Consider the following 13,774-nt stretch of genomic DNA (forward strand, 5'->3'; position numbering starts at 1 on the left):
GCGGCGCAGCGCTGCAGGGACCGTTGGCTCATTTGCATGTCCCCGCCTCGCGCGGCGGCGGCGGCGGCGGCGGGGGCGGCGGCGAAGGTGGTGGCTGAGTCTCAGGCATCGGCGGGGGCGACTCCGCACTCGGTGGGCTCGGGGTGAGGCCCGGCCCCGCGCGTTGTCGGTGGGTGGGTCCCGGGGGCTCGGGGCTCGGGCTCGGCCCCAAGCGGGCCCCGTGTCCCCGCGATTGCGCCGCGGGCTCGGCCCTCGGGCTGCACGACGGCCGCGTCCCGGACGGGTCGGCCTGGTGGGGCGGTCTGCGGCCTCTGGGGCCCGAGGCCCCCTTTTCTTCGACCTCGGAGGCCGGGAGCAGGCGGACCGCACCCGAAGGGGTTCATTCGTTTCCTCGCTCATTCATTCCACCCGAGCCCGAAGCGGCCTTTCGCGTGAGGCGATCACGGAGGCAGGGCGCTGTCTACGGCCCTTTGCCGTTTTTAACGGGTTCAGTCCCTGCAGCAACCCCCATCATTGGCTGCCCATTCCATAGATGGTCAAATCGGAGGTATAGAAAAAGGTTCGGTCGCTTGATTTGGTCCCGGGGCCGCCTGGCCCGAAGACCCTTCCCTTCGCCAGTAGGAGAACAAGGGGCGCCCTAGGAAAAAGGACTGAAGGGTGGAAAAGGAGGCGATGGTTACAAGGAAAGACTTGCAAGGCAGGCGCAGGCTTGGGTCTTGGGTTGGAGGTGTCAAGTTGGAAGAGATGTCTTGGTGGTGAAGGACGGGCCACCCGGGGATTCCTCCGTGTTGCTTCTTGGCCTTTTTCTATTTAGTCTTCAGGCTTTGTCCCCACTGCTGGTGTTGTCTGCCAGGTTGCAGCCCTGGATGGTTGACCTTGGGTGAGTCACTTAGCTCAAGGCTCCCCTTTCCTCTTCTGGTTGATTCATTCATAACAGTGGGACCCACTTCATTGGGTTGTTGCAAGTAAATGAGGTCATGGGAGTTCCTTCCCTACAACTGTCACCAGCTCATTGTTCCTAGTCAGGGGTTCCTGGAGGGTCGTTGGCTCTGTTTGGAAAAGGGGAACAGCCACATCTTTCCTAACTGCCGTGTGAGAGGGTTATGCTCCCACTCCCCTACACTGTGACCCTCAGTTATGCGTGTTGCTTCTCCAAGTCCTCCAGCAACCCCAGGAGATGAGGACTTCTTTTCATAGAGCTTTCCAAGGATTCTGAGGAAATGGTCTTAGAGAAACAAAACCACTTGTCCAAGATCACCGTGCTTGTCTTGCTCCTTTTTAGTCAACACACACCTGTGAGCTTCCTGAGAGCAGAGGCCCCTAGAAATAATCGGACCTTTCTCTCAAGTACCTTGCCTGGATTATGGGTTACTGCCTCCTTACTTTGAAGATCAGGTGAAATAGAGAGCCGGCTCTCTGAGCATTTGTTGTCATTCTTAGTGTCTTTTTTTCTCTACTACAGGTCAGAGAAACATGGCTACAAGGCGAATTGCACCGGAGACTTTTGATGCCGTGCTACAAGAAAAAGCTAACAGATATCACATGGACCCCAGTGGTGAAGCTGTAGGTGAAGCTCTCCAATTTAAAGCTCAAGGTAAATTAAAGTGCTTGATTGGGAACCGAGGGGGGCGGGTAATGAGGCATTTAGGGTCAGAGCAGGAGGATTTCAGTCCCTATATTCCTATTTGTTAAGGGGAAATGAAGTTTTCTCTGGATCTGCATGTTAAATCACTATGTAGAAGAAGGTATTATCATTACCAGGAGCTTCTCCCTAGAAAGCCAACCTCACCTAAAGAAAGGTTGTTGAATCAATCTTCTGGCTCCGTCCCCACCACCACTGCTCAGGTTTGAGCTCTTACCAGTTCTGGCTTGGATTACTTCAGTAATCTCCTACTGAACGGTCTTTCAGCTTCTGGCTTCATTCCTCTCAAATCTGTCCTGGCTACAGATCTATTCATGCCACCCTCGCTGGGCCAAGGCCCTGCTTGGACTCTCGGGGCTTCCCACTTTGGGGTTACATCCTCAGATAAGTGCAGGAGCAGGGAGGTAACAGTGATGTGTGCAAGACTGGAGGGTGGTGTAAGGGGTTGTGGAGCTGCTGAGCATAGGCCCTGCCTGAAAATGTTTCCCTTTGGAAAATTTTGAAACACCATGCCAGCAGAATCAAAAACGGTGCCCACACGATGACAGGATGCCATGGAGGTCCCTCACTGCCACGCACAAGGTTCCCAACCCTTACCCTTTGCCTTGGGCTTTGTGTTTCAGTGATACTGTGCCACCTCTCTGTGCTTTGAATCCCGCCTCATCCCAGCTCTGCCTGGTTGATTCCCTCCAGCATGCCTTCCTCAGGAAGCCCCAGCAGGACTTGAGGTTGATTTGGTTGCCGTTCCCGGCCCCAAATACACTGTGTGCTCACTCCTCTGTTATGGGCTGGCCTCCTCCAGGCCTCATCGCTGGGCCTGTGCTGTTTGCTGCTGCACCAGCCCCTGAGCCAGCCTTGGCATGGAGGAGGGTTAGCATTGGTTGAGTGAGTCTTAAGTGCTTGCAGTAGGGATAACTGTTGTTACATGCTTTGGACCTGGAGAAACCAATTGATGGAGTTTTCAAAAATTATATGAGTAGTGCACAGAAACATAGCTGTTATAAAAGATTGGAAGACTTGAGAGAAATGGTTAAGAGTAACATGTAAAAGTCTTTTTAGCTCCTTTCTTAACTATATTTGCAGTAATCTATGCATCCTTCAATTTTTTTTAGCAATATGTAATCCAGAATACTTATGTGTTTATATATATACACACAGAGACATATACCTATATGCACTTATATATACATGTATATGTATATAGGGTGCCCCCCAAAATATATACACACACTTTGTATAATTATAAAGGCAGTGTGTATTAAAATACATTTCATTTTTGAAATTGAGCTATCAGCTGATTTTGTCATATCTTTGGGGGACACACTATATACAGAGACATAAATCTTGGTATCTTTATCTAGAGACTCAAACACCAATACATACATTGTTACCTCAAGAAAGTTTGGGGAGCCCTAGCTGGTTTAGCTCAGTAGGTAGAGCATCAGCCTGTGGACTGAAGGTTCCTGGGTTCGGTTCCCGGTCAAGGGCACATGCCCGGGTTGTAGGCTTGATCCCCAGTAGGGGGTGTGCAGGAGGCAGCCAACCCTTGATTCTCTCTCATCATGGATATTTCTCTCTCTCTCTCTCTCTCTCTCTCTCTCTCTCTCTCTCTCTCTCCCCGCTTCTCCCTCTCCCTTCCATTCTGAAATCAATAAAAATATATTTTAAAAATAAATTAAAAAAAGAAAGTTTGGGGAGGGGTGAACTAGTAACCAAGCAGGTTGCTAGATGGTTCTGGAACCATCTCTTTGTCACAGAGCTGCATGGTTCATCAGTTGGACTTTCTCTGTCCCTGTTCTTCTCTGCACTTTTTCAATGCCTTGGTTTACAAGGCATCAGAAAATCGTGTTGTACAGAAACCAGCCACCACTCTACCTCTAATGCTACCTCCCTCACCACATCATCAGTAGTCATTAGTACCTAGATCATCCCAGTGGACTCCTTGCTGGAACATCGACATTCACTTTCTTCCCTTTTGGTCTGTTGCCTTCACAATAGCCCGTGAGATCATTCCTTTGCTCTGAGCCTGTCTGTGGCTTTCCATCTTACTCAGACGATTCCAGCATCCCTTTGAGGGCCAGGCTTGATCTAGTACCTTCCTGCCATCTTTATTTCCCTAAATTTGCTGCATGTTAGAATCATCTGGTGACTTTTTAAAAACCCTCATTCAGGTCACACCTCCAAGCTAGTTAGTTAATTAAATCAGGATGCCTGGGGATCCCAAAGGGACTCCAACATGCAACAGAGTTTGGGAGCTTCCTTCTTACCACTTTGCTCTTCGTTCCCTCTGGTATATTCATTCCCTGCTGGTCATACATCAGGGATTTGTCTCTACACTCCCTCTGCCTAGAAGGCTCCCCCACAGTGTGGTCCCTCATGCCAGGCCTCCCCGGTATATTGTTAACTTCAGTGCCTAAAGCAGTGTCCACACACAGTAGGTGCTCGGTAAGTACTGCTGACCAAATAAACTTGGATTTCTATAAAGATGTGGCTTCCTTTGGTTTCACCCCATTACTACCTCATGGCATCTCTCTCTCCCTTTTCATTTGACTTTTGACTATCAGGTAATAGATTCTGATTTAAAAGTTAGAAAGAGCCTGGCCATCGTGGCTCAGTGGTTGAGCGTTGACCTATGAACCAGGAGGTCACGGTTCAATTCCTGGTCAGGGCACATGCCCAGGTTGCAGTCTCGATTCCTGGTGTAGGGCGTGCAGGAGGTAGCCAATCAATGATTCTCTCTCATCATTGATGTTTCTTTCTCTCCCTCTCCCTTTCTCTCTGAAATCAATAAACATATTTTAAAAAAAAAGTTAGAAAGGCACTCTGTACAAAGTCTCCCTCAGGCTCATAGTTTGCTTATGTTGCTACCTTCTTAGAGAGTTTCTTTGTACATGAATAAGCAAATGCAAATATAGCTTCCTATTTTCCTCATTTCAACACAGAGGGGAGAACAAAATCACATATTATTCAGTTCCCATTGTGGCCTCTCTTGATGGCTTGTTTAGCTTCTGCCTTTTCTCTTACCTGCTTTAGTCTCTGTTTTTTTCAGAGGATTCATTGGCCAGGTGGACCTTTCAGAGGGAGTATATCAGCCAGCTTTGGGTCATATGCTCAGCTTGTGGCCCAGTCTGCTGTAGTGGGTAGTGTCAGGCGTGGCTTTTGCCTCGGTGGCAGTATGGGCTGAGAGTTCCTACTAGAAGGCAAGGAGGGTGGCAACCTCTAAAAAAAACTGTGTGCTTCATGATAGAGGTAGAAATACACAAGTGTCCCAGTTACAGTAAAAAAAAAAAGAAAAAAAAAAATCCAGATTGCCTAGCTGGTTTGGCTCAGTGGATAGAGTCTCAGCCTGTGGACTGAAGGGCCCCAGGTTTGATTCTGGTCAACATGGGTTGCAGGCTCCATCCCCAATAGCGGGTGTGCAGGAGGCATCCAATCAATGATTCTCTCTCATCGTTGATGTTTCTATTTCTCTCTCCCTCTTCCTTCTTCTCCAAAATCAATAAAAATATATTTTAAAAAAATCCAGGTTATTTGAGGGCCAGACACCCTTCCTGAGTATAAAAAAGGGCTTGTAAATCAGATGCCTGCTGAGCAAGGGCAGGAGATCTGAGTGATTAAGGGGCACTGCTCCCCAGCCTTGATGCAGTATCATCAGGATAGATGAAGGCTCAGTGCTTGTAGGTCTCTTTTTGAATAAAAAGTAGTAATTCCAGGTTTAAGGAAAACCACACACATTTTAAATAATGGCAACAAATAGGAATTTTTAAAATGCACTCAGGCAGATAAAGCACTGGTTGGTAGTCTATGGACTGTCCATTTGTACCTTCTGGTCTAAAGTACCTTTGTGTTTCCTTTTGGATTATTTCAGATCTTATAAGGACACTGCCAAGAGTCAGAGCAGATATGTATGATGACATTCACAGTGACAGCAGATACACTCTGGGCGGATCTGTGGCTCACTCTCGAGATGCTGGGAGAGAAGGCCTGAGAGGTGATGTATTTCCAGGACCTTCCTTCAGGTCAAACAACCCTTCTGTAAATGAAGACAACTACTTTCGCAAAGAATGTGGCCGGGATCTGGAATTTCCCCACCCTGATTCCCGAGATCAGGTCTTTGGCCACCGGAAATTGGGACATTTCCGTTCTCCAGACTGGAAATTTACACTCCGTGGCTCTTGGGAACAAGACCTTGGCCACCCAGTTTCTCAAGAATCGTCTTGGTCACAGGAGTATAATTTTGGTCCTTCTGCACTACTGGGGGACTTTGGGTCCTCCAGGCTGATTGAGAAAGAGTGTTTGGAGAAAGAGAGTCGGGATTATGACGTGGACCGTCCAGGGGAGGCAGACTCTGTGCTCAGGGCCAGTGGCCAAGTCCAGGGCAGAGGCCGAGGTCTGAACATCGTTGATCAGGAGGGTGCCCTTCTAGGAAAGGGGGAGTCTCAGGGTCTGCTTGCATCTAAAGGGGGGGTTGGGAAACTTGTCACACTAAGGAACGTGAGCACAAAAAAAGTACCCACTATAAACCGTATTACTCCCAAAACTCAGGGCACTAACCAAATCCAGAAAACCACCCCAAGTTCTGATGTGACCCTAGGTGCAAACCCAGGGACAGAAGAAATCCAATTCCCCCCTCAGAAGATCCCTCTGGGGCTCAATCTAAAGGACATTCGTCTCCCAAGAAGAAAGATGAGTTTTGACCTCATAGATAAGTCTGATGTTTTTTCAAGATTTGGGATAGAAATAATCAAATGGGCAGGATTTCACACCATAAAAGATGATGTTAAATTTTCCCAGCTTTTCCAGACTCTCTTTGAACTTGAAACTGAAACCTGTGCTAAAATGCTTGCCTCATTTAAATGCTCCTTAAAACCAGAGCACAGAGATTTTTGCTTTTTTACTATCAAATTTTTAAAGCACTCTGCTTTGAAAACACCCAGAGTTGATAATGAGTTTTTAAACATGCTTTTAGACAAAGGTGCTGTGAAGACCAAAAATTGCTTTTTCGAAATCATAAAGCCCTTTGACAAGTACATAATGAGGCTTCAAGACCGGCTTCTAAAGAGTGTCACGCCCCTGCTCATGGCCTGCAATGCCTACGAGCTGAGTGTCAAAATGAAGACCCTTAGTAACCCCCTGGACTTGGCCGTTGCCCTAGAGACCACCAATTCTCTCTGCCGGAAGTCTTTAGCCCTTTTGGGACAGACGTTCTCCTTGGCCTCTTCTTTCCGGCAAGAGAAAATCTTAGAAGCTGTCGGCCTCCAAGATATAGCTCCCTCTCCTGCCGCATTTCCCAACTTTGAAGACTCCACTCTGTTTGGGAGAGAGTACATAGACCATCTGAAGGCCTGGCTGGTCAGCAGTGGGTGTCCACTCCAGGTCAAGAAAGCCGAACCTGCGCCAACTCAAGATGAGAAAATGGTTCCTCCTACCAAACCTGAAATTCAGGCCAGAGCTCTGAGTGGTTTAAGTGATGGTAAGGAAAGCAGCAAATGTTTCTATTTGTTGTGATTTGTTTCTTTTTCATGGCTGGTGTTGTTGGTTTTGTTTTTGTTTATATGGGTTTTGTTGTGGGGTTTTGGGTTTTTTTTTGTAATCCTCACCCAAGGATATTTTTTCCATTGATTTTTAGAGAGTGGAAGAGGGGGAGAGAGGGAGAGACACATCAATTGATTGCCTTCTGCACACACCGCTGGGGATGAACTTGCCAGGCATGTGCCCTTGACTGGAAATCAAACCTGTGACCCTTTGGTGCTCGGGCCAGTGCTTCAACCACTGAGCCACACCAGGCACGGCTCATGGTGGGGTGTTTTGTTTTTTGGTTTTTTTTTGGTAATATCTCTTATACTCTTTGAGATTTTACAAGAAGTTCTTTAGCCAACTGAAAACAAATCAGAATTTTAGCAGAAAACTTGCATTGGCTAGTATACATGTCTGTCTGCATTCGTTCCATGAGCATGTATGAGGAAGCTTCAACTTACACAAGTGTCTTTCCTTTGGGAATCTGATGAAAGGCCACAGCCCTTATCATGAAAAATGCACATACAGCCCTTGCCAGTGTGCTCAGTGGTTATAGTGTCAGCCCGTGCAACAAAGGGTCACAGGTTCGATTCCTGGTCAAGGACAGGTATCTGGGTTTTTTTGGGTTTGCTCCCCACTCCCAGTCGGCAAGTGCAGAAGGCAACCAGTCAATGTATCTCTCACATCAATGTTTCTCTCCCCCCAAGACACATTTCCTCCTTTTCACACTCTCTGAAAAGCAATGAAGCCCTAGCCAGTTTGGCTCAGTGAATAGAGCATCGGCCTGCTGACCAGAGGGTCCCGGGTTCAGTTCCGGTCAAGGGCACGTACTTGGGTTGTAGGCTCCTCCCCAGCCCGTGCCCTGGTCAGGCTCTTGCAGGAGGCAACTAATTGATGTGTTTCTCTCACATTGATGTTTCTTTCTGTCTTTCCCTCTCTCTTCCACTCTCCCTTTAAAAAAAAAAATCAATGGAAAATTATCCTCTGGTGAGGATTAACAAAAAGAAAAAGAAAAGAAAAGCAATGGAAAAAATATCCTCCGACCAGCCAGCGTGGCTCAGTGGTTGAGTGTCGACCTATGAAGCAGGAGGTCACGGTTCAATTCCCAGTCAGGGCACGTGCCTGGGTTTCGGGCTCTATCCCAGGGGAGAGCTTGCAGGAGGCAGCTGATCAATGATTTTCTTTCATCATTGATGTTTCTATTTCTCCCTCTCCCTCCCTTTCTGAAATCAATAAAAATATTTTTAAAAATATATCCTCGGGTGAAGTTTAACAAAAAGCACCACCAACATATATTTTTAACAATTTTGCCTGCGTGTTCTGGAGGTTTCTACTATCCTGCAGCCAAGGTTAAAAAGCTCAGTTCAAACAGCACCCCCCCCCCCCCCCCGCCACACACACACACACCCTCAGATATTCCTAGAAGGAGAAGGAAATGCTAGGAACTGTCTCTGAGAAGACCCCAGACTCCTGAAATCACCAAAATCAGCCCCTCCAGTGCTGGGATTAAAGGGGATGTAGGAGAGGTCCCAGCCTGGGGAGTTAGGGAAGCCAAAAGGAGGCTGTATTTGAGCTGCATTGAGGGATGGACAACCTGGTTGATCTGGGTGACAGAGTCACCCACTCACTTTTCTAGACTGGCTAAAGGTTGACAGATCGCTTAGGTACACCTGATGACCTGCAGATAACAGCTGGTTTACGGAGCGGGGGGGGGGGGGGGGGGGGGGGTGCAGGCCAATAAGGAGGTAATAGACATGACTCGCTGTTTGGTGTTCCTTGTCCCTACTCCTTAGCTCTCAGGATGACTGCTCTAAGCCTAAACCTCCGAGGGCTCATGCACGTAGGTAGTGGTCATGTCCTCTTTCCTCCTGACTTGGTTTTCCACTTCCATTGCCCCAACCCATTTGTTCCTGAATCTCTTCATTCCTCTATAGACTTGTGGAGCACCTAGGCACTGGCACTGGTAGGTCCCACCGCAGGTGCTTGGCTCCACCTACTCCCAGAAGCAGGCTCAGGGCCGAAACAGGCCCCCTTCCTCAGTACAGCCCCCAAGTGATGGAACAGAAAGTCAGTGTAACAATAATACTGGAGGAAAAAGCCACCCGTGACTTAAAGTTGCTCACCACTGTTCCCTCGTGGTGCTGGTAGGCAGGTGGGTCTGCTGGTATAGTCCTGCTGTATTGAAAATACAGTGGGGCCTTGACTTATGAGTTTAATTCGTTCTGTGACAAAGCTCGTAACTCAAATTACTCGTATGTCAAATCATAAAGTTAACGAGTGAGACACGTGATGCTGGGCTGATGTGGCGTTCACTGTGACGTTCGCTGTGCCAACTAACTGTGGGGTATCTGAAGCTGGCTCGTAACCCGAATTTTAGCTTGCAACTCAAAGCAAAAAATCGGCCGAGAGATGGCTCGTATCTCGAAAAACTTGTTAGTCAAGACACTCGTAAGTCAAGGCCCCACTGTACTACCACCTACACTTTGACAAGATTGTCAAAAGCCCCTCCTGTGTTCTTACAGCTCTCACTGCATCATGATGTTAACATAAATTATCTCACCTTTCCCTTGATGTTGGACTCGTGTTGCCTTTTACTACAGGCTTCTGAGGCTTAGCAGAGCTCGGTCCCCTTGTAATTGGCATCTGTAAGCCTTGGCTATCTGGACAGCTGGTGGACGCACCAGCACTGCCCCACCGCTGTTTTCATTACAGTATGTTAGAAACACTGGGATGACATCTTTGGTTAATTTGTTCATTATTTCTATTTTTAATTTTTATTTTTAAATCCTCCTTTAAAAGGATATAGTCTCAGGAGAAGGATTGCTGGGACCCACTTTCTGGCCCTTGCTATGGTCATTTTCTCTAGAGATGGTTGCAGTGACCAACTTATTGGCATTTGTTTCTGAAAGCTGCTGATTTAGAACTCTTAATTTTCTGTAAAATCATGTACAATTAGCAGTTCTATAAAATGAGAGCCAATAACAAAAAGAAAGGAAAACAATTTCAAAAAGGAAATTCTTACAAAAACATAGCAGTTGCAAGATTGATTTATTCTGTTTAGGAGCTCCCACTGATGTTTAAAATAAACTCAAAGTTATAACTCAGACATAAGCAAGAACAGGACAATGCAGTCACTCCACAAAACAAACGAAAACCTCCAGTTCAGGGGTGGCTTGTACTGAATGAGTGAACAAGTAGTCCGTTCTGTCCTGTTAAAACTAGCAAATATCAGAAAACTACACAATCTTATTATTTGAGGACACATGTTCTCCTGTGTTACTGGTGACATCGTAAATTATAGTCATATTGGAAGAAATTCACACTTTAAAGATGTTTTCATACATCAGCAAATATTTCGGTGAACACCTACTTTAGGGCCATTGACTTTTTTAATTGGGAAATTTTTCTTTGTAAATTTATATATGTATGTTTTCTGGGTACAGAACACATGTATGTTTATATTTTGTAGATAAAGCACAAAGAAAATGAAATCCTGATAAATCTACCACCCATAGATAACATCTGTTAACTTCCTGGGATATTTTCTTTTTCTATGTCTCCATATTTATGTGTCTTTTCTTCCCTCCTTACTATTGGGAATCATAATTTAAACAAATGTTTTATATACTTTATACCGAAATACATGTTATCTCTTTATATTTTCCCTTAATATTGTGAACATTCAAGTTAAATGATACACAAGAAGTGGTATGGAGTGCTGCATACCATTTCCTTCTGTAGAACATATACATACGTTACTCTGTAGTGTTATTGTAAGCCTGTAACTGTTTCTGCCCTGGTGGTTACGCTGTTACAGCTTTTGGGAGGATATTGTATATATTGGTTTCTAGAATAACACTCTGCTTTCCTCTTTTCAAAGCTGGTCTCTCATGAGTGAGAATTTCAGTTGCTAATGCCTGCTTAGGCTCCATCCTAAGCCCTGACCCTGTCCTGGAGTTCCCAGTCACCATGTGGTCCAGTGTTTCTCAGAAAAGCCCTTTTGTGTGTCCTAGCTGTCCCCCAGCGAGCAGATCACAAGGTGGTGGACATCATCAACCAGCTGGTCACACGTGTCGTTGGAGGCAGCCTGTCTCCTAAAGAGAGAGCTCTTCTCAAGGAGGACCCTGCTTACTGGTAGGTCTTTAAATGTCAGCCCTCCGAATCCCTGCCGTAGAGCACACAGCAACATTTATGTCGCTCTGAAGGTGTCCAGAGCGAAGGGTAAGGTGTTTATTTTGAGCAGTGGTGTTGACCACTGGGAAGAACATTAGGGTGAATCAGGTTCACCAGGGTTCAAGCACCAGCCTGCTGCAGACCTGCCCTGTGGCCCTCTCTCACTCAGTCTTGGAAGTCTGCATCCCTGCTGTGCTGGCTTAAGGATGAGCTTCGATATACGTGCAAAGAATGTGTGTAAGATGAGGGATATGTCACAGCAGCTATTGGTGATTTATTGCTACTATTTGTTAAACTGTCTTCCTTTTGCCTTAGTGCCTCTTCACATGAATAGAACTTTTTAAAATTAAAATGTTCATCATAAATACAGTACTTTCTTATTAGAGTAAATGATATAGTTAAAAGGTCACTGAGCGCCCACCATTTCAAGAGTGTCACCTTCCGAAAATGGAGTCCAGGAGCAATGCCTGTCGTGTGCTGGCAGCAAAATGCTTCCATGGCTCCAGGGTAACTGGTTTGTGTAGCTAAAGCCTCCAGGAGCTATGAGGTCCTTCATGGCTGCTGATGACAGAAGTGGAGGAGGATTCTACCACCGCTCAAAGCTCCTGGTTGCCCTGCAGTCACTGGGCAAAATGGGTGACCTGGGACCAGCTCTGGATCCTTGGTGGAGCTGACTGGAACCTTCGACAGTAGAGAAGCCATCATCATGTAGAAAAGAGTTGCAGAGTGTATTTGCAGCAATGATGTGAGCATGCTGGTGTTTTAGCAATGTCCTGCTGTGCCTGTTTCATTATATAGGTTTTTGTCTGATGACAGTAGTCTGGAGTATAACTATTACAAGCTGAAACTGGCAGAAGCACAGCGGATAAGCCAGACCTCGCCAGGAGTGGGTCAGAAGCCAATGGCTACAGAGTGTGCAGTCCGGGCCATGCTGTATGCCCGGGCAGTCCAGAGCCTCAAGAAGAGGCTCCTCCCAGGGCGACGGCGGGGGCTGCTCCGGGCTCCAGGACTCCAGGGTTGGAAGGTGAGGAGAGCAACCACCGGGACCCAGACCCTCCTCTCCTCGGGCACCAGGCTGAAACACCACATCCGGCAAGCTCCAGGCTCCTTGCAGGGAAAGCCGCCCCAGCCAGATGGAAATGATGCTGCCAAGGACTGCCTACCAGACTCAGCTGGGCCCTCTCCTCAGGACCCGAGCTCAGAAGCTGCAGGCCCATCCCCCAAGCCAGCAGGAGTGGACGTATCCGAAGCCCCTCAGAGCTCCTCTCCCTGCTTGTCTCCTGACGGTGGGTGCTCACTCGTGTCTCCCTCTGAGCCCCAGTTCTAAATAGCCAGTCTCTAGGGATCTCTGCAGAGTTGGGATGGCCTCAGTGGTCTGGGCAGTGGGCAGTGGACAGTAGCAATGGTGACCTGGTGAGGGTGGGTGTATGAGATGGTGCTTTCTCTCCTTTTGCTTCCTCAAGAGGGCAGCCTGAGAGCTCTGTTGCACTCTTCTTGTCTTGAGGGTTACTGCCCAGTGACTGCTTCCCTACTGCTGACCATCAGGTTATGCTGTGTGCCTGTGCCTGGGGCTTTGAACTCCTTGATCCATTTCTCTTTGTTCTTGCCCCATTTACGTTCCATAGGGCTGCGCTGTTCTTATTCTGCCTCTTCTCCCTGGGACTCTGTTCCCTCCTCAGCATTAGCTGACCTGCAGTTTCTTCTGAAGTTACCAACGTACCCCTTCTGTGTCTTCTAGCTGTTACCTTCTGCTTCTGCAACAGGCCTGCCCCTGACCAATACTTCTCACTCAGCACTAGATGGGAACGTGGCGGGGGGGGGGGGCGGGGGGTTCTACCCAAGTGCTGCTACAGAACAAGCAGCTCCAAACTGTGGCTTCACACAGGAGCTACCATAAGCCTAATCGGGCCCTCACATGTGTTTGTAGGCAGCGGCTGGTTGTCCGAGGCTGGTGAGGTGATCTGGGTGACTGGGATGTGCCTGTCATCCCCCAGCAGCCTGCTGGGGTTGGTTCACCTGAGGTTGGTGTCAGGCCTCTGGGAGAGGCAGTGGAGGTGCTCGAGGCACCCAAGCCCCAGGACTTCTGTCATACCTGTTGGCTAGCAGGAGTCTTGGAACTAGTCCCAGTTCAAGGGAGAGGAGAGTCCCCCTCTGCTGGACAGAGCTGCAGAGTCCCAGGGAAAAAGGCAAACATGCAGGAGGGGACATGAGGGACGGTCTTGGTAATTAGTCTCCACAGCCCCATGATGTCTACACGGGAAGTGGCAGCTCTTACGCGTGACAGTTACTTTGTTTTGTAGTTGACTTGAAGACTATGGAGACTGCAGAGAAACTGGCCAAATTTGTTGCTCAGGTGGGACCAGAGATTGAACAATTCAGCATAGAAAACAGCACCGACAACCCTGACCTATGGTATGTACCCACCACACCCTTCTGGTTTGA

At 47.7% G+C, this 13,774-nt stretch overlaps 1 protein-coding gene across 12 annotated transcripts in view; it reads left to right on the plus strand.

Moving 5' to 3' along the window:
• Positions 1 to 22: 22 nt before the first annotated feature.
• Positions 23 to 13,774, plus strand: part of SUGP2 (SURP and G-patch domain containing 2) — a 34,007-nt gene continuing 20,255 nt past the window's right edge. For 8 of the 12 annotated variants that reach the window (XR_009452931.1, XR_009452930.1, XR_009452929.1 and 5 more), the window contains exons 1-6: positions 45 to 143; positions 1,463 to 1,594; positions 5,511 to 7,115; positions 11,173 to 11,293; positions 12,131 to 12,618; positions 13,633 to 13,744. Coding sequence is in view for 8 of the 12 variants with exons in the window: in XM_059696123.1 (XP_059552106.1) it covers positions 1,474 to 1,594; positions 5,511 to 7,115; positions 11,173 to 11,293; positions 12,131 to 12,618; positions 13,633 to 13,744 (2,447 nt within the window). In the remaining 4 variants the exon portion in view is untranslated. Of the gene's footprint in view, positions 170 to 1,462; positions 1,595 to 5,510; positions 7,116 to 11,172; positions 11,294 to 12,130; positions 12,619 to 13,632; positions 13,745 to 13,774 lie in introns of all 12 variants that reach the window. The other 4 variants (XM_059696124.1, XM_059696125.1, XM_059696118.1 and 1 more) reach the window with 3 other exon arrangements.

Source organism: Myotis daubentonii, chromosome 5 (assembly GCF_963259705.1).
Source record: "Myotis daubentonii chromosome 5, mMyoDau2.1, whole genome shotgun sequence".
Lineage (NCBI taxonomy): Eukaryota > Metazoa > Chordata > Mammalia > Chiroptera > Vespertilionidae > Myotis > Myotis daubentonii.